This window comes from Pleurodeles waltl, chromosome 8 (genome assembly GCF_031143425.1).
Source record: "Pleurodeles waltl isolate 20211129_DDA chromosome 8, aPleWal1.hap1.20221129, whole genome shotgun sequence".
Taxonomy (NCBI): domain Eukaryota; kingdom Metazoa; phylum Chordata; class Amphibia; order Caudata; family Salamandridae; genus Pleurodeles; species Pleurodeles waltl.
The window spans coordinates 3962625-3989031 of record NC_090447.1 but is presented as its reverse complement, the minus strand read 5'-3'; the positions used below and the strand labels follow the sequence as shown (position 1 = coordinate 3989031).

The 26407-nt window shown below is 46.2% G+C and overlaps 1 protein-coding gene across 1 annotated transcript in view; it reads left to right on the top strand.

The window, feature by feature from the left end:
* Positions 1 to 23635, top strand: part of LOC138249001 (extracellular calcium-sensing receptor-like) — a 177656-nt gene extending 154021 nt beyond the window's left edge. Inside the window, 3 exon segments of the mRNA XM_069203056.1 lie at positions 6705 to 6828; positions 22711 to 23460; positions 23463 to 23635. Coding sequence (XP_069059157.1) covers positions 6705 to 6828; positions 22711 to 23460; positions 23463 to 23635 — 1047 coding nt within the window.
* The last annotated feature ends 2772 nt before the right edge of the window (positions 23636 to 26407 follow it).

The following is a 26407-nucleotide window of genomic DNA, read 5'->3' as shown; positions in this document are numbered from 1 at the left end:
TGACTGTCATAAAGTAGCAGACTATTGCGGTCGGTACTCTTCTGGTAAGTATCTGTAATGAGCTTACCGTTGTCAATTTTAATCAATAAGTCCAAGAAGGAAACCTGTTTGGGTGAAGTGTGAGCAGTGAATCTCAAGAAGGGGTCCAAAGTATTGACCCAATTGGTGAAGAGATCCACATCTTCAAGAGTTCCCTGCCATACAATGAGGATATCATCAATGTATCTCCGCTACAACTTAATCCTATCATGGAAAGGATTAGATGTCGGTAGAATAAACATTTTCTCGACGCAAACATGTAAAGAATGTACTGCCCATGGATTTACCTCGGACTTGGTGGTAAAGAGAGTCCTCAAACTGGAAATAATACTTGGTCATGGCTAGTGTAGCGCATTGCATAACGAAATGTATAGGGGTAGAAGAGGTCCATGGGCTTTGAAGAAGAGCAGACTCCACAACTCATGGGGTGGCTTCCTGAGGGATATTAGTATTAAGGGCCTCTACATCCAAAGTAATCAAAGCCTGGACCTCAGTAGTTGAATTAATGGATTCAATCAAATTAAGGACGTCTTTTGTGTCTTTTAAGAAGGTGCTAGAATTCTTCACCAAGGGTTGGAGAAAGTGGTCGCAAAAAGTAGACAGTGGTTCTAGGACTGAGCCAATTCCTGATACAATAGGGAGCCCAGGAGGTGAAATTCGCTCTTATGTATTTTGGAAAGGCAGTAAAAGTAAGGAATACGAGTGAGCGGTATCAAGGAACTCAGCTTCTTTAGGGGAGATCCATGCATTGTTACGGGCCTCTTCAATCATACTCCTGATCTGGATTTGCAAGTTCTCAGTGGGGTCACATAGGAGAGGTGCATAGTAAGTAGTATCGCTCAAGAGACAAAGGCATTCATGTCTGTAGTCAGTGACGTTCATAATAACTATAGCTCCCCCTTTGTCAGCTGGTTTGATCACTATCGATTGATCTGTTGATATAGTCTTCAAAGCCTCCCTTTCTAATGTAGCTATATTAATGAATGGATGCCTCGGATAAATCTTGTTGAGGTCAGATAAAACAGCTTTTTCAAAAGCGAGAACCTCACATGGAAGGGATTGCGATGGAGGGACAAAAGTAGATGGTTTTCTTAAACCAGTGTCCTTGAAGGTTGGTCCTTAAAAAAGAAATGCAGGCGGATCTTCCTGAAAAATTGGGAGAGCTCACAATTTAATCGGAAGAAATCTTCAGATGGTGTAGGTACAAAGCCTAAGCCTCTGTTAAGGGCTTTGGATTCATGTAGGGTAAGTGGTCTGCAAGACAAATTGACCACTAAGTCCTCGTTGGAGGATTCTTGCCCTGACTCCGGGTGACCATTTGGGGTTCCACCCTGCCCCAATGGACTCGTCTGCCTCTTCCTCTGCCCTGGCCGTGGCCTAAAAAAGGCACATAGGGTAGCATTGGGCGAGGTTGGAAGAAAGGGTACGGTGGTTGCCAAAAGAGGGGTTGATTGGTGGAGTAAGGGGGATTAAAAAGAGGCTGTGGCATACTATCATCCGTACTCGATCCATCAGATGAGGAGCTACTACTGTAGTTCTGTTTTTTTTTATTTGAAACCGTGGACTGGTCCGAAGAGAGAGATTGGGCATCAGCCTCAAAGTCCTCATTGATATAAGGATAGACTTTTTTTCGTTCAAACTTCTTAAGATGTCAGTAGTTTAGAGATTTTCTGCTGGGCTAAGAATTCTTTTGTCTCATTGAGTTCAGAGTTGATCTCAAGGAGACGACTTTTGAATGCTGATAAAGTGACTGTCGTATTAATGGTGCTCTCAACACAGTTGATTTGTACAGTAAGTGACTCGGCTAGTCATTTAGAAGTGTTAATGTTGAGGACCAGCCAGTCCCTAGTACATTTCCATGCAATCTGAGCCCAGTCCTTCCTAAAGGACAAGTCCTGTAGGAATATCCTGGGCATATTAGAAACCAACAGCCCATTGGGGGCAATGTTGGCTCTCAAGTATTCAGTCATGATTGTGCCGTGCATAATGGTTTTGATCAAGTCACGTTTCAGGGAAGATAATCTGTCCCAATCTTCCTTAAGGCTGCCTGTAGGACCAGAGCCATCACTGTTGAGGACAGAGGGGGCCTGTAATATTGCTGACACTACCTCGTCGTCATAACTCACACCTTGGAAATTATCCATGGTCAGGAAAGGGGGATAAAAAGATCCGAAAATCAGGTAATGTTCCAACTTGGAAACAAGAGGAGTCCCACAGCGAAGCTGCTGTACTAACTTATCACAAAAAAGAAGGGGACTGGGAGGTTATTGGTCCAGTGTACAATCTCCCAAATCTAATGAGTACAATAAACTTAGTACACTGTTCCATAAATAAAGAACATCGATACACACAGGGCTAGAGATAGTCAGTAGTTAAGGAGAGCCCTCACACACCCAATAGGATGTCAAGCTTCATCACTGGGCAATCTCCTCGTCAGACCGGCGCTGCAATGCCTGACGGGCCACCCCTATTACAGTGGTGGTACTTAACCAGAGATCATCTACCAAATTTGGTTCGACCTAGGATGAATACTGACTGTCGGAATATGTAGGAGAGAAGGAAAAGATGGAACAGTGTACTAAGTTTATTGTACCCTTTTCAAAGGATGCCAGCCAATGCCAGCTTTGTCGTGTTCCCAGGCTTTTCCTTCTACCTCACCAGGAGGCGTTTGATCACTGTCCGCCATTGGGTCCAGCTCTGAATTTCCAGCCCATGTTCTAACCCCTCCCAGACGAGCAGGAAACCAGGTGCTCCCAGCCGCTGAATGCTTTCTGCACTCCCTTGTACACAAACACCAGAGACATTACTGCAAGTTATTACAACTGCAGTTTCTTATACAATACAATATCATCACACAGTGCATAACACACCACACAAGTGGTCCTGCCTATGACCCATGTTGTTCAGCCATTTCTTTGCCTACCTAATTATCAGTCCCATCCTTCCGCTTGGTCTGCAGTTCATCTGTTAAGTTGCACAGCCTCTTAGGTATCATGATCCACTTGGGTTTCAGCGTATGCCAGCTGCCAGGCTTCCCTTGCTGCCAAGTCCCTTCGGATGCCCTCTGGCTTTACCCTGGCTGCAAGTACCATGCCGTGTTTGCCTGCTGCTGTCCCTTTAGCTGGTCCTTGTAGTACTCTTCTTGGCCCTGCCGTTAGGCATCCCAAGTGCACTGCAGAGTGACTGTTCCTCTTGTTTTACTGTGCTTTTATGGGCTGACTGATTGTCTCCCCTGTCATGCTGTTTGTGGTTCCCCGACCGCGGGCAGTACCCCCTTTCCTGTGACCTAAGAGAAACCGAGTAGTTCCAACTCCTTCAATATGTTAAGCAGGAACATATCCAATCCCACCCCTATTAAGTGCACCCCAATGGTCAAGTGATACCCTGGTGTCCTTAAGTTAATGAGCCTGTGCCATATGAAGCCCCACCCATTTGCCCTGGAAAGATCTGACAATTTTCATTTTTCTCCTAGATCCCTCTACCACCCCATAATCCCTGCCCCCCTCTCCAATCTGCTCTAGCAATGATCTCTGACTATACTGTGTCTGTTGGGGGCAGGAATCTTGCTGATGACATAAGTCCTGAGGCCATGGCTCCTAGAAGATCCTTACTGCCTAGGCAGGCAAAGTCATTCCCTCTGAGGTGTACGACTACTGCGTCAGGTATGCTTTGTATGGCCAGCGTGCCTTTCAACATTTGGAGCAATTAATTCCATCTCATGCGGGGCCAGCCCAGCCACACTACTTCCATGTTACACAGCCACAGTCCCTGGTAGTCCTTCCTCGCATCCGCCCACTGCTTTGTTCTTGATACGTACGAGTGGCCAAGTGTTAGACCTGGTATCCTTGAAGTGGTCTCCCCTGTGCTTTTTCCCTCTGCTTCCGACGTTTTGACTGTGTGCTGGACTCTGGTTTTGCTATTTTTGGTACTCTGGGCACTTTACCACTGCGGACAAGTGCTAAAGTGCAAGTGCTTCCTGTGTAAATTGTATGTGTAATTGGCTTTTCCATGATTGGCATATTTGAATGACTATTAAGTTCCTAGTAAAGTGCACTAGAGGTGCCCAGGACCTATAAACCAAATGCTACTAGTGGGCCTGCAGCACTGGTTGTGCCACCCACATGAGTAGCCCTGCAAACATGGCTCAGACCTGCCACTGCAGTGTCTGTGTATGCAGTTTTAAACTGCTAATTCGACCAGGCCCAAACATTCCCTTTTTATACATGTAAGGCATCCCTAAGGTAGGCCCTAGGTAGACCCATGGGCAGGGTGCAATGTATGTTAAAGGTGGGACATGTACTGATGTGTTTTACATGTCCTAGCAGTGAAATAATCCCAAAATAGGTTAACATGGGGGATGCCTTTAAATATCTTTTAAGTGCTGTTTCCCTTTGAGAGCAGACAGAGATGGGCGTTTGGGGTCTCTGAACTCACAATTTAGAAATACATCTTTTGGTAAAGGTTGTTTTAAGTTGTGTGCTTAAAAATGGCACTTTTAGAAAGTAGGCATTTTCTTGCTTAAACCATTCTGTGGCTCTGCCTGTTTGTGGATCCCCTGTCTGGGTCAGTTTGACAGTTGGGCTGTTTGTGAATCCCCTCTAGACAGTGACACAAAAGGAGCTGGGGTATAGCCTGCATATCTTGATGGGCCATTTGAGGTAGAGTGGAGGGAGGAGTGGTCACTTACACCTGAATGGGCTGTGCATGCCCTCACACAATGCAGTCTCCGACCCCCTGGAGTGTGTCTGGGGCCAGGCCTGGGCAAGGCAGGATCAGGTGAACAACAGAGACATTCCATTGAAGTTTACCTACTTCATTGGTAGAAAGGGTTATAAGCATTGGACTCAGATTTCTTCAAGATCACTTGTGGAACCAAGAGGAACCTCTGCCAAGGAGAAGAGCTTAGGAGAAGTGCTGCACCTCCCTGTGACTGTGCTTTGTTGAGCTATCCTGCTGTTGCTGCTTCTGCCTCTGAAAGGGGACAAAGACTGGACTTTGTGGTATATTCCTGCTTGTGAAGAATCTCCAAGGGTTTGAACTGAGCTTGCCTCCTGTTTTGAAGTCTCAGGGCCATCAAAGTCTTCATCTGCTAACATATGGTTTCTCTGCTGAGACTCCTGCCCTACCAAGTGGCGTCCTATCTAGTCCATGGGCCCTTGAAAGGTGAAGTTGGCAGAACAAGAGATGAAAATCCACGCACAGAATTCCTTGCGGGGAAATTTTTGATGCACCATCTGCAACACGGCTCATAAACAACACGCCGCTGGCTTCGCGGCTAAAAATGATTCTCCACCTGCATCGTGGCTGGGAGATTGACACATCGCGGCTGGAGAAACAACACGCAACCCCCACTTGTGGCTGCTGATAACGACACAAACCCCACGCAGCGTGGTTTTCTAACACCGTGCGACCGGATTTTCCACTCATCATCCCTGGGTGTCAAAGTCAGCCTGTCTTTGCACTGATCCAAGGTGCGCCGTCCGGAAATCGATGCATAGCTCTCTTGCGAGGGAGAAAAACGACGAATCGCCGACCTGAACAGAGAAGAAATGACGCACAGCCTCCCTTGCGAGGAAGGAATGGACGCATCTCTGCCTTTTCCAACACATGCTCGTCCATGCAGCTTTATATTTTACACTAACCAGGTGCTTTGTGCAAAATCATTGTTTCTATTGTTTCTATGGAGTAAGACTCTTATTCTTTTGAAAATTCATATTTTAACTTGTGTATGTTTGATTTTTGTTGTTTTGGTCTTGTTTGATTTAGTTACATATTGCCTATTTTTCTAAACTGGTGTGGTGTCCATTTAGTAGTGTTTTCACTGTATTATTGTGTGTGTTGTTACAAATACTTTACACATTGCTTCTGAGTTAAACCTGCCTGCTCTTGCAAATCTACCAAGAGGGTTAGTGGGAGGGTAACTAGGTGTGGTTCTCCTTTGCCCTGATTAGAGTGAGGGTCCTTGCTTGGATAGAGGTTAACCTGACTGCCAACTAAAGACCCCATTTCTAACAGTCAGCCATACTGGACTCTACTGTAAGCAATGTACGCCATACTGACTGGGCTGTAAGGACTGTCAGCCATACTGGACTCTAAAGTGGCCACTGTCAGACATACTGGACTCTGTTGTCGTTAATAGTTTCTTTTTGCTCCTCCTGCAGGTTCTGCACACTGTCTTCCATTAATAATTTATTTTTGCTTCTCCAGCAAGCTCTGCACTTTGTCATTCATTAATAGTGTATTTTGCTCCTCCCACTGGTTCCTCACTTTCTCTTCCAATGCTACTTTCTTCCATTAGTAGTTTCTTTTTGCTCCTCCCACAGGTTCCACATCCTCTTTTACATTAATAGATTCTTTTTGCTTCTCCCACAGATTCTGCACTCTGTTTTCCATTAATAGTTTCCTTTTTCTCCTCCTGCAAGTTCTGCGTTCTGTCTTCCATTAATGGTTTCTTCTTGCTCATCTCACAGGTTCCGTGCTCTGTCTTCCATTAGTAGATCCTTTTTGCTCCTCCCACAGGTTCCTCGCTCTGTTTTCCATTAATAGATTCTTGTTGCTCCTCCCACAGGTTCTGCGCCCTGTTTTCCATTAATAGATTATTTTTGCTCCTCTCAGAGGTTCTGCGCTCTGTCTTTCATTGATACTTTTTTTTTATGCTCCCACAGGTTCCTCGCTCTGTCTGCAGTGAGAGTTGTCCTCCCGGGTACAGACAGGCCGGCAGAGAGGGGGAGCCTGTCTGCTGCTTTGACTGTGTTCCCTGTTCACAAGGAGAGGTCAGCAATAGCACAGGTCAGGGTTGATTTAAAAAAAATGCAAACAAATTTCACAAGTAGGTTTAGACACAATGAGGTCTTTTTATTTTCTGCCATAGACATGCGTTTAATGTGAAAGAATGCACAGTTAGGATTGCCAGGAATGTACACTGGAATCCATGGCTTGTGTAAATGCAGTCACTCTGCCATGAGAGTGATCAAATTCGTAATAGTAAATCCTACTCATAGGGAGGGGAAGTGTGTGCTGTAAGGTGTGGTTTCCACACATTTGTGTATTCCCAACTCCGATAAAACCTCCTCCACCCTGGAAATGATAGGAGATTTACTCCAGGAAAGTAAAGCAATGGGAAGGAGAAGGGATCACCTCTAGATCTGCTTTGGGTGTTGAGGAAGAGCCTTCTCCAAAGGGAAATAAATCCCATTTGATAAATGTTAGAAATGGGGTCTTTGGTTGGCAGTCAGGTTACCGCCTGTCCAAGCAAGGACCCTCACTCTAGTCAGGGTAAAGGAGAATCACCCTCAGTTAACTCCCGTTCAACCCCTTTGTAGCTTGGCACGAGCAGTCAGGCTTAACTTTAGAAGTAATGTGTAATATATTTGTAACAATACACACAGTAACTCAGTGAAAACGCTACAAAATGACACAACACAGGCTTAGAAAAATAGGTAATATTTATCTAAACAACACAAGATCAAAACAACAAAAATCTGACATACACAAGTCAAGTTATGAATTTGAAAAAGGATAAGAGCCTTAATCCCTAGAAAACAGTGAGAACTCTGTTATTTCACAAAAGTACCTGGGTAGTACCAAAATAAAGCCACATGGGCGAGAGTGCGTCAACAAATGTCAGCGATGTGTTGATTACTCACCTGACAGCAAGAAAGTGCATCGTTCCTCCCCCGGTCGGGTTGGCATGTGTCGTTTCTTCTCTCCCGCAAGAGAGTGATGCGTCGATCCGGATGGGCACCCCAGGCCCTGGCAGGCTTTGCATAGATGTTCCGTGCCCAGCGATGCTGCGTTGAAATCTGGTCGCACGGTGTCATCAAATCGCGCTACGTGGGTGCTTGCGTTGTTAACAGTAGCCATTGAGGGTGTTGCACGTCGTTTCTCCAGCCGCGCTGCGTCGATCTTCCAGCTGCGATGCAGATGGAACACCGATTTTAGCCACGAGGCCGGCGGCGCATCATTTATCAGCTGTGAGGCGGGTGGTGCAGCAAAAGCTTAACACTGCAATGTCATCCAGGTATGCTGTGCTGAATTCATCCAGCCCAGTCAACACCTGGTTGACCAACCTCTAGAATGTGGCTGGGGCATTTTTCATCCCAAATGGCATCACTTTAAACTGGAAGTGTCCATTTGGGGTAGAAAATGCTGACCGATCCTTGGCCCCCTCAGTTAAGGCAATCTGCCAAAACCCAGACGTCAAATCAAATGTGCTGAGGTATTAGGCAGTTCCCAACCGGCTGATGAGCTCATCAGCTCAGGGGATGGGGTGCATGTCAGTTTTAGTGACCACATTGAGACCCCGGTCGCCACACAGAATCGGGGTTCTGGCGTGGCACCAGGAGCAGCAGCCTTTGGGACGAAGACCACAGGGCTGGCCCAAAGACCGCTAGAAAACTCAAACACCTGTAGGGTTAACATATTAAATACCTCATCTTTGATGCTAGCCCTGACCTTTTCAGTCACTCTGTAAACCTTCTGTTTAATGGGTGGACGGTCCCTAGTGTCCACATCATGTGTACACAAGTGTGTGACCCCTGGGATCAGGGAGAACAGAGAGACAAACTGACCAAATACCTGGCAACAGTCCTTCTGTTGTTCTGAGGTCAGGGAGGGGGAGAGGTTCACTCCCTCCACAGACCCATCTTTCTCTCCAGCAGACAGGAGATCAGGAAGAGGCTTACTCTCTTTCTCCACCCCACCATCATTTGCTAGGAGCATGGACAATTCAGTCCGTTTAAAGTATAGTTTAAGACGGTTCACATGCAGGACCCTTAAGGGGTTCCTGGGAGTCTGCAAGTCCACCAGGGAGGTGACTTTGCTCTTGCGCACCACCACCTCAAATGGCCCAGTCCACTTGTCCTAGAGTGTCCTGGGCTCCACTGGTGCCATTACCCACACTTTGTGCCCAGGCTGAAACTCGACCAGAATGGCATTCTGGTCATACCACTGTTTCATGTCTGCCTGGCTTGCTTCCAGGTTCTCTTGTGCAAGAGCTCTGAAGCGGGCAGTCTGGTTTCTGAAGGCCAGCATTTAGCTAAATACATCCTGGGGAGGTTTACTGGGGGCTTTCTCTGAGCCCTTCTTCACCAGACTCAAAGGCCCTCTAGCAGGGTGGCCATACAGTAACTCAAAAGGACTAAATTCAAGCCCTTTTTGAGGAACCTTCCTGTAGGCGAACAGAAGGCATGGAAAGAGGACATCCCACTTCCACCTCAAGGACAGGCCCATGATCATGCCTTTCAAGGTGCGGTTGAACCTTCCCACCAGACCATTGCTTTGGGGGTGGTAAGGAGTGGTGAACTTATACATTACCCCACACTGCTGCCACAGAGACTTCATGTAAGTAGATATGAAATTGGTACCCCTATCAGATACCACTTCCTTGGGGAACCCCATGAGGGTAAAACTCCCCATCAATGCATGACTTACCACGGGGGAAGTGATTGATCTCAGAGGAATGGCTTCTGGGTACCCAGTGGATCGGTCCACCAAGACCAGATGAACCTGTCGCCCGTGGCTGTCTTGGGATCGCTGTACAAGTGCTCCCAAGCACTTAAATTGTAAAGCCCCTCATACGTTGTCACCTTACTGCCCTTCATCCAAACATCCAGTGACCTACAAAAAGAATCAACACACTCCAACCATGTTTGGGATTCCTTTCTCTTTTAGGACCTAAACTTTTCCTTATACTGCTAACGGGTGAGACCATACCTGGTGAGTAGGGCATCCTTCATGATAAGATAGGTGAGCCCCCTGAGTATCCCCTAAGGATGTCAGAGTATCCCTCTCCTCTATCTCAAAGTGCTTCCACAGACCCGCCCCAATGAGCTTCAGGGACCAGATTCACATGGAACGCAGACTCATACCCCTTGAACAACAAGAATATGTCATCCTCCCTTCACAAGGTCTTTAGGAATGTGCATCCTCCTCTCAGGCTGCACTCTAATATTGCTGCCACCATCCCTACTGGAATGGCCCCTCTGATCCAGCTTCCTCAAGCTGAGCTCATAAGCCAGCAGTATGTTCTTCTCCTCTGTGGCCATCCTCCTTTCTTTCATCTCCCTTTGCATCCTAACCTTTTCCAGCTCCAGCTGGTGAGCCCACTCTGCCTGCCTGCCCTGTAACTCTTCAGGAGTCAGACCCTTGGATGACACACTGCTACCTGCCCTGGATACTCTCTCCCTCTACATAACAGGCCCTCCCTCTATACCATTGTGTATGAATTGCACCTCCTCACCCTCATCCTCCTCCTCCCCCTCTGTGTGCCCCTCATCTTCCTTGGCTGTCACACAGACCCTCAGTGCCTTCTGCAGCTCCTCCTTCCTGGTGGAGCCCTTAATGGGACAGGCAAGATTTTTCAGTACTGCCTCAACTGAGAAACTGTATATCTCTCCAGTTTCCCTAAGTGAAAAGCAGCTCCAGCTGATGCATCTCCAGATTGAGACATGAAGAAGAATCAACAAAAGTGCAAGTTCCAAGGCAGGAAAAAGAGTTCCCAATGAAGTTCAAAAAGTCAATCAAAGATCAGCAAAATATTTTGGAAGTTGGAAAAAACAATCCAAAAGAGAAAAAGCAAAAACAAGCTGTATGTGGTCACGTAATAGCCTGCACTGAAAACAGTGGTGTACACCTAATCACTGTATGTCAAGTACAAATACAAGTCGAATCCTCACAACTGATCACCAATGTTAGAAATGGGGTCTTTGGTTTGCAGTTAGGTTACACACTGTCCAAGCAATGACCCTCACTCTAGTTAGGATAAAGGAGAATCAACCTCAGTTAACCTTGCAGGTAGCTTGGCACGAGCAGGCAGGCTTAACTTCAGAAGCAATGTGTAAAGTATTTGCACCAACACACACAGTAAGTCAGTGAAAACACTGCAAAATGACACTACACAGGTTTAGAAAAATAAGTACTATTTATCTAAACAACACAAGACCAAAACAACAAAAATCCGACGTACACAAGTCAAGTTATGAATTTTAAAAATAATAAGAGTCTTAAGCCTTAAAAACAGTGAGAACGCTGTTATTTCACAAAAGTACCTGGGTAGCTCCAAAATAAATCCTCAGGGGCGAGTGTGCATCGAAAAAGGGCAGCGATCCATCGATTTCTCACCTGCAAGCGCGAATGTGCGTCGTTCCTCCTCCATTCGGGTCAGCGTGCATCATTTCTTCTCTCCCGCAAGAGAGCGAGGCGTCGATCCGAACGGGCACCTTGGGTCCGTGCAGGCTTTGCGTTGATTTTCCACACCCAGCGATGTTGCGTTTAAATCTGGTCGCACGGTGTCAGGAAACCACGCTCCGTGGGGGCTTGCGTCATTAACTGCAGCAGCTGGGGGGTGTTGCACGTTGTTTCTCCAGCCGTGCTGTGTTGATCTTTCAGCTGTGGTGTAGGTGGAGTGTCGATTTTAGCTGTGAGGCCGGTGGTGCATTGTTTATCAGCCGCAAGGCGGGTGGTGCATCAAACGTTTCCCCGCATTGCGGTCTTTGTGTGGATTTCTGTCCTTTTCCACTAGCTGCACCGTTCCTGGGCCCATAGACAGGTTAGGGCACCACTTGCCAGGCAGGACTCTCAGCAGAAACCCCAAGTTCTGACAGAAAGAAGTCTTTGTTGTCTCAGAGACTTCAAAAACAGGAGGCAAGCTCAGTCCAAGCCCTGGGAGATTCTTCTCAAGCAGGAATACACAACAAAGTTCAATCTTTTTCCCCTTTCACAGGCAGAAGCAGCAACTGCAGGATAGCCCAACAAATCACAGCCACAGGCAGGGGAAGCACTTCTCCTCAGCTCTTTAGCTCTTCTCCTTGGCAGAGGTTCCTCTTGATTCCAGAAGTGATCTGATTTTCAGGGGGTTTGGGTGCTCTTCTTTTACCCCTGTCAGCCTTTGAAGTAGGCCTATTTCAAAGAGAAGCCTCTGTTGTTTTCAAGATCCTGCCTTGCCCAGGCCAGGTGCCATACTCGCACCAGGGGGATCCCTCCCGTCCAGCCCAGATGGCTCATCAGGATATGCTGGCTACACACCAGCTTCCTTTGTGTCACTGTCTAGAGGAGAGGTGCAAACAGCCCAACTGTCAATTGACCCAGACATGGAATCCACAAACAAGCAGAGTCACTGAATGGTTTAAGCAAGAAAATGCCTACTTTCTAAAAGTGGCATTTTCAAACACACAATCTAAAAACAAATTTTACTAACAGATGTATTTTTAAATTGTGATTTCAGAGACCCAAAACTCCACATTTCTATCTGCTCCCAAAGGGAATCTACACTTAAATAATATTTGAAGGCAGCACCCATGTTAACCTCTGAGAGAGATAGGCCTTGCAACAGTGAAAACCGAATTTGGCAGTGTTTCACAGTCAGGACATGTAAAGCACATAAGCACGTCCTACCTTTACCATACACTGCACCCTGCCCATGGGGCTACCTAGGGCCTACCTTAGGGGTCCCTTAAATGTATAAAAAGCGAAGGTTTAGGCCCAGCATTGGGTACACTTGCCAAGTCGAATTAGCAGTTTAAAACTGCACACACAGTCACTGCAGTGGCAGGTCTGAGCCATGTTTACAGGGCTACTAAAGTAGGTGGCACAACGAGTGCTGCAGGCCCACTACTAGCATTTGATTTATAGGCCTTGGGTACCTCTAGTGCACTACTAGGAACTTACTAGTAAATCAAATATGACTATCATGGAAAGTCAATAACACATTCATTTTACATATGAGTGTAGGTGGCTGGCCTGGCTTATAGTGGGTACCTGATGGTACTTACACCTTGTGGCAGGTCGAGTTATCCCTTATTAGTAGATTAGTAGTATTCTAGCAGCTTAAGCTGATAGAGGTAGCTATGGCAGAGCATCTTAGGCTGAACTAGGAAACATGCAAAGCTCCTACTATACCACTTATATCATATAGCACTATATCATAAGTATCACAATACTCAGAGTTACTTAAAATAAAGGTACTTTATTTTAGTGACAATGTGCCAAAAATATCTCAGAGGATATACTCCCTCATGAGGTAAGTAAAATACACAAAATATACACACAAACCAAAATCAGGTATGTAAACAGTTAGAAAAGTAGAGAAAACACTGTAGAATACAATAGGATGCAATAGGCCTAGGGGCAACACAAACCATATACTAAGAAAGTGGAATGCGAACCACTTTGGGACCCCAGGCCTAGTGTAGTGTGTAGAGGGTCACTGGGAGTGTAAGAAAACACTAAGGATGTCCAAGATACCCTACGCCAAGACCCTGAAAAGTAGGAGTAAAGTTACCCTACTTCCCCAGAAACACACTAAAGTCGTGATAGGAGATTCTACAAAGACCACAACTGACTGCAAAGTCACGAAAGTGTCCAGGAGGGGCAGGAGCCCACTAAACTCCGGATGAAGGTGCAAAATGGCTACCTCTGGGTGGAAGAAGCTAAAGATTCTGCAACAACGGAAGATGCCAGGAACTTTTCCTTTGCACAGAAGATGTTCCACGGCGTGCTGGAGTATGCAGAGTTGTTTTCACGCAGAAAGACCGCAAACAAGCCTTGCTAGCTGCAAAGGTCGCAGTTGAAGAAAATGGGTGCTGCCTGGGTACAGGAAGGACCAGGAGGTCGTCCCTTGGAGGAGAAGACAGAGGAGGCACTCAACAATACAGAGAGCCCATGCAAAAGCAGGCAGCACCCGCAGAAGTACTTGAACACTAGTTCAAGAAAACTGAGCATGGCGGTCGTCTCAACACTACAAAGGAGGGTCCCATGAAGCTGGTAGTCAACTCAGCGAGTTGAGCAATGCAGGGCAGAGTGCTGGGGACCTGGGCTGTGCTGTGCATGAAGGATTCCTTGCAAAAGTGCACAGAAGCCCTAGCAGCTGCAGTTCACGCAGTACACAGGATTACTGTCTGGCTTGGGGAAGCAAGTACTTACCTCCACCAAATTTGGACAGATGGACCACTGGACTGTCGGGGTCACTTGGATCCAGCTCCTGTGTTCCAGGGACCACGCTCATCATGAGGAGAGGGGACCCAGAGGACCGGTGAAGCAGAAGTTTGGTGACTGCGTTAGCAGGGGGAAGATTCCGTTGACCCACGGAGAGTTCTTCTTGGCTTCCAGTGCAGGGTGAAGGCAGATAGCCCCCCCAAAGCATGCACCACCAGGAAACAGTCGAGAAAGCCAGCAGGTTTAGGCGCTAAAAATTTGCTGGTAGTCTTCTTGCTACTTTGTTGCAGTTTTGCAGGCGTCCTGGAGCAGTCATCAGTCGATCCTTGGCAGAAGTCGAAGAGGGAGATGCAGAGGAACTCTGGTGAGCTCTTGCATTTGTTATCTGAAGAGAAGCCCACAGGAGAGACCCTAAATAGCCCTCGGAGGAGGATTGGCCACCTAGTCAGGTAAGCACCTATCAGGAGGGGTCTCTGACGTCACCTGCTGGCACAGGCCACTCAGAGGCCTCTATTGTGCCCTCACACATCTGCATGAAAAATGGCAGAGGTCTGGGACACATTGGAGGGGCTCTGGGCACCACCCCTGGGGTGGTGATGGACAGGGGAGTGTGTCACTCCCCTTTCCTTTGTCCAGTTTCACGCCAGAGCAGGGGCTGGGGGATCCCTGAACCAGTGTAGACTGGTTTATGCAAGGAGGGCACCATCTGTGCCCTTCAAAGCATTTCCAGAGGTCAGGAGAGACTACTCCTCCCAGGCCCTTCACACCTATTTCCAAAGGGAGAGGGTGTAACACCCTCTCTCAGAGGAAATCCTTTGTTCTGCCTTCTTGGGACTGGGCTGCTCAGACCCCAGGAGGGCAGATGCCTGTCTGTGGGTTGGCAGCAGCGGTAGCTGCAGTGAAAACCCCAAAGAGCTGGTTTGGCAGTACCCGGGGTCCATGCTGGAGCCCCGGGGATGCATGGGATTGGCACCCCAGTACCAGATTTGGCATGGGGGGCCAATTCCACGATCTTAGACATGTTACATGGCCATATTCGGAGTTACCGTTGTGAAGCTACATATAGGTATTGACCTATATGTAGTGCACGCGTGTTATGGTGTCCCCGCACTCACAAAGTCTGGGGAAATTGCCCTGAACTACGTGGGGGTACCTTGGCTAGTGTCAGGGTGCCCTCACACTTAGTAACTTTGCACCTAGCCTTCACCAAGTGAGGGTTAGACATATAGGTGACTTATAAGTTACTTAAGTGCAGTGAAAAATGGCTGTGAAATAACGTGGATGTTATTTCACTCAGGTTGCAGTGGCACTCCTGTGTAAGAATTGTCAGAGCTCCCTATGGGTGGCAAAAGCAATGCTGCAGCCCATAGGGATCTCCTGGAACCCCAATGCCCTGGGTACCTAGGTTCCATATACTAGGGAATTATAAGGGTGTTCCAGTGTGCCAATTAGAATTGGTAAAAATGGTCACTAGCCTATAGTGACAATTTTAAAGGCAGAGAGAGCATAAGCACTGAGGTTCTGATTAGCAGAGCCTCAGTGACACACTTAGGCACCACACAAGGAACACATTCAGTTCACAATTATGAGCACTGGGGTCCTCGCAAGCAGGATCCCAGTGAGACAGTAAAAACACCCTGACATATACTCACAAACAGTCCAAAAGTGGGGGTCACAAGGCTAGAAAGAGGCTACCTTCCTACAATGAGTACTTGGTGGTAAAGTGTCCAGAGTAATAAAAACAGCAAAAGCAGAGTCCAGCACAAATGAACAACCTGAGAAACAGAGGCCAAAAGTTAGGGGAGACCACGGCAAGGATGCCAAGTGTAACAGTAAAGAAACACATGCATATTCACAGAAGACTCTGCTTTCCCTGTGTGGAATCAATCCATCAATCGTAGAATTTGTAAAGCGCACTACTCACCCATGAGGGTCTCAAGGTGCTGAGGTGGGGGGGTCTGATATCTTTGCGTGATTGATATCAGAGGATAGAGTGTGGGTGGGAGTCTGAAGCCATGTGAAGTCTTCCTCGGTCAGCAAGTTTTCTTTTTGACTCAGTGGATGAAATGAGGAAGCAACTGCGAGGGATATGTACGTGAGTAAGTAAGATTATGGGATAGGTGGTGAGTTTCCTGTAAGTAAGCAAGTGAATGAGATAGGTAGGTGGCTATGTGGTTTGCATAGATGAGAGTGAGTGGGATCAGTAGGTGAGTGAATAAGGTACATGAGAAAGTGATTGAGAAGGAAAAGGTGACTGAGCGAGTCAGTGTGGTATGAAGTGAATGAGTAAGTGGATATTAACCATTAATCCTGGGCTCCAGAGTAATGTGCTACCTGCCTTAAAGCATTTCAGTGCATTCTGAGGGATATTAAGTGATTTATAAATGCAATTCCATTATAATACACGTTGGCACTGATCATAGTGACACCGGACTTTTTAAGAGAGTATCTACACTCATATAAAGTAACTTTAATGTTACTCCAGTCCAAAGATCCAATTTTTTAGATCAACCCTACACAGTGTACATGCTTTGTCTGCAAGACCTGTTGGAATGACTAAAGGACTCTGCTTCCGCCTGTCGCTTACCATAGGTTGAAGGCAGTGTTGCTCTTGCTTTGCTGCCTCCTAACTGGTTTGCAGCCAATAGGTCACTTCCTGTTCTTGGCTGAGGATCACCGGCAAAGAACAGTTTAATTATGCCTGGGTTGTTTTTCTGTTGTTTTGAGGGACTATGTGTTTTTTATTTCCCCTGCCTCTCATGTTTGTCAGAAAGCATTCTTGTGGTTCATTTTCCGCATTTGCCCTTCACTTGGTCCTTACTTTACATAATCAGTAAATACATGTAGTTGTGTCTTGTGTGTGTTTTGTACATTTTTCTGTGGCTTTATATAGCACGAAATCGACCCAGGTATTGAATCCTCAACAGCGGGTCTCCCTGCACAGCTGGAGAGTGGATACTAAAATATTCACTGCATACGGGGAACACTCACCCCATAATGCTTTGCAAGCATTCCTTTTACAACACATTTGTGCCCATAACTCGGCCTTTGGTGGTCCTACGACAATGGGATCACCACCAAAACATTCAGAATGATCTACTCTCTCTGTCCAGGCCACCTGGTCACGCTAGGTTAGAGGGGGCCCAAAAAACATAACCTCTTCCACCATTCAATGTATATTTAACCTCTCTTATAGCTAGAAAGTTTGTTTTTACAGCTGAGGGGAGTTTGTGTTTTGAGGGCCTTATTTGTAATAATATTCTGACAGCCCTGCCAGGCCTGCAGATGTGTAATGCACTGTGTTTTTCAGGGGCTGAAGGATGATAATTGCCCCAAGACACAACTAACTCAGTCGGCTCCACAGGGACATCTAGCCATGACCAGTGGTACTGCACCCTCTGCTGGAATTGCACACTACGTAGATTTTGGCACAAAGGCAATAGCAGCTTCAGTACCTGGTGTGACATTCTAGGTCCTCTAGCAAGAATGTTCATGAAAAAAATTCAAATACGCTGCGGTAGAGATGTAGGGACAGATGTATCAAAGCTTTTTGCATTCGCAAACGGTGCGAATGCCCGTATGTGAATGCAAAAAGCCATTTCAGAATGCATCAAAGGCATTCTGAAAGCAATTTTAGGGAATCGCTAAAATAGCGATTCCTTAAAATTGCGACCCTGTTTAGAGAGTCGCAAATTGCACTCTCTAAATAAGAAATCGCAAATAAGGATTCCGTATTTGCGATTTCTTATGCACATGTAATAAGCAATTCCTTAATGCAAATTGGGCATTAAGGAATCGCTCTTTACCACCAAGTTGAACTTGTTGGTAACCATGTGCCAAATTTAAAAATACTTTTAAAATACATTTTTTAAATGTACATGTAAAGCACACATGCCCTTTTGGCATGTGTGCACCTTACATGTCCTAAAAAACTTTTTGGGGTGCAGCAGAGGGGGACTTAGGCCCCCAGCACCCTGGAGTTAAGAAATCGCAATTTTGGAAATGCAAAAAAATCGCAAATATGGGCCTACAGGCCCATAGGTGCGAATGGGGCCGGTATCGCAATTTGCGATTCAGTAATAGCATTTGCGATTTTAAGAAATTTCTATTACCGAATCGCAAATGTGATACATTGCATTTTGTGAGTCAGAAATAGCGATTTCTTAAAAATCGCTATTTCCGACTCGCAAAAGGCATTCTTGATACATCTGGCCCGTAATCCTCTGTCTGTTCTTGGAGGTTTCATGTACATAGCTGAAGAAATATGCTGCAGTCTTTAAGAGTAGATTCCCTTCTGCCTTCTTCATGAAGGGTTTGTTTCTAGGGGTTTCCATTTTCCACAAATACCTAGGTTTGTTCTCCGGGCCATCCTGCCCCCCCCCCAGAAGGTTCTCAGACCTTTCATAAGGCACTTTGCTGTTTCACTATTGCATCCTCTCTTTGACTGCAGCGAAGGTTCAGAGCAAGTAAAAATGTGGAGCAGAATATTTGAAAAGAAAAGGTGAGCGAGAAGGTAATTGAGGCAGGTTTATTGACAAGGACCTGTCTTGGACATTTCTTTAAATCTGACTCCAGGGGTAGCCCATCTTCTTGCAGTCAGCCTGCACTTTGTCATCCCAAAATAATGGTTGCACTGGGCATGGAAGGAAACACCCTTCAGGACTTTGCTGGTTTTGTGTCACTTTGTGTGACTGAACACTGCTGCAAAGTCTTGGTAAATCTTCCTCTACATCTCTCCAAATGCACAGCAGCTATCTTTTATTTATTTCTAAAACACATTTAGTTACTCTAAGGCGGTCTAGTACCAGAATATAGTTACAGAATGTAACCTGACTTAATTTTTTGCCCCCTATGTTGTTTACAAAAACATTGCCCATTCAAGTTGATAATAGAGAATTAACACCTAAAGCGACTTTTGCTTAAGCAATATTCAAGAAACAATATTTTTATCCACAATATTCTGACACAAAAGATCAGCAACACCTTGGTGCTAGGGCAGTGTCAACACTAAAATCAAAACAGGCACTTAAGACAAGTACAGTGCTGGTCACAAATTAACAGAACAGGTGAACCTTTCATTTTCTATTTAGGGATTTTTCTGAGGTAGGTGGGGAGAATATTCCAGGCAGTATGGTCAAGTATCTTAGAGGCTCTCCCTGCAGAGAGGACTTTGTTTTAAAGGTAAGCAGTCTGATAGAAGCATCTTGTGTAATGTGATGAGGGAGTGCATTACACAGGAGTATTGGACCGGTGTGGTAACAGGCATCCTGCACAATGCGCAGGGTATCCACCGGCTGATTATGTGAAGCCAATGAAACAATGCAGAGATTGGCGCACTGTTGAGATGTGTGTAATTGATTGTGTGATTAAGATGCCATTATATATGGGTGTATGGTGCTCACACATACACCACACATTCACTTCAAGGTCACTTTCATGACACAGAGGTAGCGGTGTTTGCACAATTCACTGCAATATGTGCCATAGGTGAAATGTAATGGTGCCAACCAAATCTTTTTAACATTATGTTATGATATGTAGATGTGAAGAGTGCAGCTGATTATCCATGAGGGTATCCAGGAGTAGAGTAGGGTAGGTCTGAGGAGAGAGGAGGAGATAATGCCTGTTTTGTTTGCAAGAGCCATGTCTTGAGTTTCATTCAGAAGTCCATGAGGGAGGAGGATGTTTCTGTGGTGTTACAGAAATTGTTCCAGGTCTTGGCTGTAAGCTGTGAGAAGAAGCACCCTCTGCTTTGGCCGTCCTCATGTGAGGGAGGTGTGCTCTTGCCTGCGACGCAGATCGAAGGTGTTGGGTGGGTTGGTAGAGGTTGAGGCGGTGGTTGAGGTATGCTGGACCAATGTTGTGGAGAGCTTTGTAGGTGTGGGTAGTAGCTTGAACTTAGATCTTTCCTGGGCTGTGTGCAAGTGGAGATAGTTGAGGTATGGAGAGATGTGTTTATTTCATGGTATGTTCAGGATGAGTCTGGTGACAGCATTCTGTGGTTTGGAGTTGGCGTAGAACATGGGCTGGGATTCCAAAGTAGAGGGTGTTTCTGTAGTCAAGTCTACTTGTGATAAGAGCATGGGTGACTGTTCTGGCTGGTGATAAGTGGGATCCACTTGACAATCTTGTGTAGCATTCACAGGAAGCATGATGAGGTGATGGCATTGATGTGTCTGATCGTGGAGAGGTTGGAGTCCAGGATGATCCAGAGGTTCTTGGCATGGTCTGCATGGGTGGGTGGGGGCCAAGTTTGGAGTGCCACCTAGAGGTGTCCCAGGGAGAGTGATTGGTTTTGAAGATAAGGACTTCAGTTTTCTCTGTGTTGAAATAGAGGCAGTTGTTTTTCATCTAAGCAGTGATGTTGCTCATGCAGTTGGCAAATTTTGCTTTGATTTTGCTGGTTGAGTCATTAAGGGAGATGATGAGCTGTTTGTCATCAGCATAGGATTCTATGTTGATGCTGTGGGCTCTGACGATGTCTGTGATAGGCGTCATGTAAACATTGAAGAATTGTGGGATGAGTGATGATCCTTGAAGGACTAGGCAGATGAGTTTCTTGGGTTCTGAGTTGTACGAGGGAAGTCTAACTCATTGATTTCTGTCTGTGAGGAAGGAGGACATCCACTTGAAGGCTGATCTGCAGACACACAAATGCTGAAGCTTTCTGATGAGTGAGATATGGGAGACCATACTGAAAGATGCAGAGAGGTTGAGGAGGATGAGTAGGTCCATTTCTCCTTGGTCGAGGAAGCTTTTGATATCATCAGCGGCCGCAATGAGGGCTGTTTCTGTGTTGTGGTTGGTGTGAAAGCCAGACTGAGCACTTAATGGAGTTCCAGGTGGTCTGTGAGTTGGGTATTGATGGATTTCTCCATTACTTTAGCTGGAAAAGGCAGAATCCAGATAGGTCTGTAGCTACTGAGGGTGGTGGGGTCCGCTGTTGGTTTCTAGAATACGGCGTTGACTTCTGCATTTTTTCAGCAAGTCTGGAAGGTGGCGTTTGTTATGGAGGTGTTAATGATAGCAGTGAGCTCTGGGGAGATGATTTTTCGTCCAAGGTTTTCTATGTTACGTTATGTTAGGTCTTTTATAGAGCGCATAGCTACCCGTAGGCCTCCCATCGCTGAGAATGAAACTCTGAGAGGTAAACTGAAGGATTATGCTCTGAATAGCCAGGTTTTTAGTGCTCGCCGAAAGGAAAATTCATGGCTGGTAAGACAAAGGCTGAGAGGTAGAGAATTCCATAATTTGGCCCCATGATAAGCCAAAGAGCTCCCACCACATCTAGACTTCTTAACTCTAGGAATGAGAGCTAGAGCTGCTGTCGAGGACCTAAGCTGTCTGGTAGGTGTGTAGAGGGAGGCTAATGTCCTAAGCAGAGAAGGACCTCGGTTGTATAGAGCACTATGAATACAGCATAAGGTTTTAAACTCTTTGGCATGTTCAACGGAAAGCCAGTGGAGTGAGGAAATAGCTGATTTGGCTGATGCAAGCCTTGGTATATTTACAAGCAGATGGGCTGAGGCATTCTGCACCACCTGCAACTTTCTGATCACATATTTGGGGGATCCAATATACAAGGCATTACCACAGTCTAGGCATGAGATGATAAGGGCCTGGACAAAAAGGGGGTCATTACAACCCTGGCGGTCAAAGACCACCAGGGCTGTCTTGGCGATTGCACTGCCAACAAGCTGATGGTGCAATCTTGGGTATTTTGACCGCGGCGGAAGCGCCGTGGTCAGACCGTCAGGGCCGCACCTGCCAGGGCCGGCGGTTTCCCTCCACATTTGCCCCGGCGGTGATAATCCGCCTGGGCAGTGCTGCTTGCAGCGCTGCCCAGGGGATTACGAGTCCCCGACCGCCAGCCTTTTCCTGGCGGTTTGAACCGCCAGGAAAAGGCTGGTGGTACGGGGAGTTGCGGGCCTGGCCATGGCATGGGCAGTGCAGGGGCCCCATGACAGTGACAGTGAAAAGCGCGACGGGTGCATCTGCACCCGTCGCACGGCCGCAACACCGCCGGCTCCATTTGGAGTCGGCTCCTGTGTTGCGGCCGAGATCCCCGCTGGGCCGGCGGGGATCTCATAATGACCACAGCGGGAGTGAGGCTGCATTGGCGGCCGCCCGGCGGTCAGATTTTGGCGGGCGGCTAATGAGGGCCTAAGTCTTTTAGCGACAAATGGAAGAATTTTAAACACCTTCCCCAAAAGCATAAGCAAACCAAAGGATGTGGAGGATACCTTATTGGCTTGATATTAATGATGTTAATGATAGCAGTGAGCACTGGGGAGATGGTTGTTCGTCAAGGTTTTCTATGAAGTGAGGCATGGGTGTGAGTGGGCATCTGAGTGGATGGTATTCATCAGGGAAGTGGTATCTTCATTCTAGAGGGACTTTCATTTGTTTAGCTGCTGCTTGGCGATGAGGGGGGTATACTGCTGTGCTTTTATAGCAGTATGCTGTGGGTCAAATGTGTTGTAGATTTTGGCACTATTCTGTTTGAAGACGTTTGAGAGGTTGTTGCAGAGTACTTGATATAAGATGATATCTTTGTTGGCAGCTGCGGGGTTGGAGAACTCCTTGAGGATGGTGAAGAGCTCTTTGGCCTTGGTAGGGCTGGCTTCTAGTCTGAGAGTTAATGCCTTTCTTTGCATCTCGTAGTTGTTGATGGTGGAGCTGATCCTTTGGTCCCATCCTTATTTTCTACTTACCTAACACTATTTTGTTATTTTGCAGAAACTGTCAAATGTTTAAAGTGTCCAGAGAGCCAGTGGCCCAACAACAGACATGATCAATGCATCCAAAAAGAATTTGAGTATCTAAGTTATGACAAACCCCTGGGACAAACACTCACCATTGCAACCACCCTCCTGACCTTCTTCACTATTTGCGTTTTTGGAATCTTTATCAAATACAGACACACTCCAATTGTGAAAGCCAACAACCGAGGTCTCAGTTACCTGCTTCTCCTTGCCCTCCAATTCTGCTTCCTCTGCTCTTTCCTCTTTATTGGTCCTCCTAGGACAATCACCTGCATGCTTCGACAACCTATCTTTGGAGTTATTGTTTCCATCAGTGTCTCATGTGTTCTTGCTAAGACTATTCTTGTTGTTCTTGCATTTAAGGCAACACATCCTTGTAGTTCTGCAAGGAAGTGGTTGGGACCAAAGACACCAATTTGCATTGTGTTCTTCTGTTCACTAGTCCAGACTGTAATCTGCACTGCTTGGCTGGTGAACTCGCCTCCAATTCCAGAACTAAACATGAAGTCTTACAATGAGAAGATAATCTTTGAGTGTAATGAAGCAGACACTATCTTCTTCTACAGCATGCTGGGATACATGGGCCTCCTGGCCACAGTCAGCTTTATTGTGGCCTTTCTCTCAAGGAATCTGCCCGGAAGCTTCAACGAGGCCAAGCTGATCACCTTCAGTATGCTGGTGTTTGTCAGCGTGTGGATCTCCTTCATCCCAGCGTACCTGAGCACACGGGGAAGTACATGGTGGCTGTGGAGGTGTTTGCCATCCTGTGCTCCAGTGCTGGACTGCTGGGGTGTATATTCTTTCCAAAGTGTTATATCATTCTAGTTAGACCAGATAGTATTACCCGAGGACACCTGGTAGGAAAAGCACACCTAGCAAGTAAAAAAGAAGAATGTTAAAGCTCACAAATATTGGTGTTGATTTATTAAAATGCAGGAACCTGAAATGAAAAGGACTTCCCCCATTAAATGAAGAATGCTTTTGGCCATTCACTCTTGTGGGGTGAAATTGGAATGTTTGTAAAAACACCCATTATTTCTAGCATTAAAATTCAAAATTCTAACATCTTCTTTAGGCCCTTCCTTCTTCAGCCGTCAGAAGTATGCTTGTTCCCACCCCCAGGAAGCCTTGAATTAGAAACAGATGATCTTCTGTAGGTTTCTCTCTAGATTGGGAATACCCTCTCTGTATAGCTCAGACTATAAACTCATCCCTTCACTGCTAGGAGGGTCCAACACCTGGTTATGTCCATGTGCAGCAAACATTGAACATAAACATGAACATTGTATATTGTACAACATTAATAGCTAAACCTGACCTGCAGAGGATACTTTTGTATTTGGCAGCTTCACACAGCCTCACAATGAAGTTCTCCACAGGTCAACCATGCCCAAACCTGCCTCTCCACAGTTATGTGTCTCATACACATAATATGATTTTGCATCTCGGATTGAGTAGAATTGTATTATTTTCCAGCCCCCGTATGAACAGTTTGAATAGCTTGGCATTGCATTAGACCCCAGGGCTGTCAGAAGATAATTCACAGTTCAGGAAAGTCAAACATGTTCTTATGGATAATTGTATGTAACAACTAATGAGATGAAATTGATCACAAAAACACCACAAAATATTTGTGTCTTGATCGGATACCAACATCAGAACTCGACTTGTAACACTCTGCTAGCTCACATGGTCCATAGAGGACAACACACAATGTGGGATTTAGAGAAAACCAGACAACTGCAGGGAGGAAACTAAGGATCCCACCAGACAAGCAGAGAAAGGAGACCTTGAGGACTGTGTAGAACCCGCTATAAAGTGAGGCACTCATTGAAAATCGTCACTAACCGTATACAATCAACCGTCTCAGGAGGACAACTGGAGGTTTGTCGAGACTCCGTTCCAGATAGGAGGTGAATTTGAAAAGTCCACTGCTCCATTGGGGATATCCTATTTAGCTTTGGCTGTCTCCCTCTTACCCTTTCTCTCTCTTGCTGCCCTCCTCTCTCTCTTCATTTCCAATCTTTCCATCTTTCTGTACTCCCTCTGTCGCAACCCATCTCTCCCCACTCTTCCCCTTTCTCTTTGCCTTCTCTTTCATGAACTGCACAGAGTCCTTCATCCAATGTAGTCATGGATCTGTCCTCCTCCTCCTTCTGCCTTTCCTTACTCTGCTCTTCCCAGTTCTCTACTTACCAAACCTTCCCTCCAAAGGCATCCATTCTGGGAGTCTAGGTAAAGGGCGAAAAGGTGAAGGGTGTCCCCCATGTTTGGGGCTGGTATAGCCAGGAAAGGGACATGGGCCAGCACCCATGCCCATCATCAAGAACATTGCCCAGATCTATTTCCCTCCTCCACACCCTTGTGAAGACACCTTCCGGACACCATCCTCTTGTTGTCCTTAATCAACCCACAAAGATGTATTGCATACAAATAGGTAGGTCTTCTCTTTGGTGTGAGCTGAGAGCTTAACAATGACAAACAAATTCAGGGAACACCCACAACCAACCACCCAGAACCCATCTCACTCATTACTGAAAGGACATGCAACCAGTTCATGAGCAAGTCTGCCATCTGTTACTACGACTGAATACATAAAACATTGTAATTCTTGACATGCAGTAGCAATATACACCTTAATTGTCTTTAATATTGCCCATCCTTGCAGGCCCCACTAATATCCACTTCTGGCCTCTTGACTGGACACTTTGAAGCATTATAAATTCTCTTGTCACAAAATATACACAGTTGGCTTCATGTTGTCTCTATACAGACCAAGTCCATGAATCTCTGTCCTTTTTCCTCCTCTCCAGTTATTGGGATCTCACAGACAGGACCACTGCCAATGACAGCATCTAGGCAAATAATAAATTTACCTTGGTTTACCTACTGATCCAACACCAACCACAAAAACGTGACCTTACAAAGTGCTTCTGGTGGCTAAACAATGCCTCCGGAATTTGGCCTGAGTCCCACTTGGTGGAATCCATATGGTATATGCTGGGGTGTAATCAGCCCCAATCTGCCTTTCCCTCCTCCAAATAAACTGTAAGACAAGGGTCCAGCTTGACCAAAGGACAGTTCTCTGTCATGGGTTTCTGGTGGTTTCATAGTTCCTCCAATTAGTTACTTGTCTGCCACTCATGGGTAGCTGCAGTTTTGTTGGATTAACAGTGCCTAATGAGCTCTCCATCTCTTTCTCACAGGTACAATTCCTTGAAAATTCCTTGACAGTAGATCGCTCCAAGCACTGTAAGAAAATGCCTTCTGTGTGCTCACCCCTCACATTTTGCTGAATTTTGCTGAGCGCTGGGCACTGCTGTCCAGCACCCAGTGTATGCACCCTGACCTCTAAAAACATAGGTAATTGGTTAAGCCTGATTAACATATTTGGCTTACCTAAAGTGACAATGCAAATCATTCCTTCAAGTTCACCACTGCAGCCTCAGGGTTCAGTTTTAAAACAGCAAATGTAACCTGGCCAAATAAACCTTAAAACAGGCCTAAACCTTCATTTGTAATACTTAGAAGCCACCCCTAATCCCAAAGTAAGACTTAAATGCCCATAGGGCAGGGTGTATAGTATTTAAAAAGTAGGGCATGTCTATTTAATTTGTACGTCCTGGAAGTGAAAAATCTTCCAAGTTGCTTTTCATTGTGGCAAGGCTGAC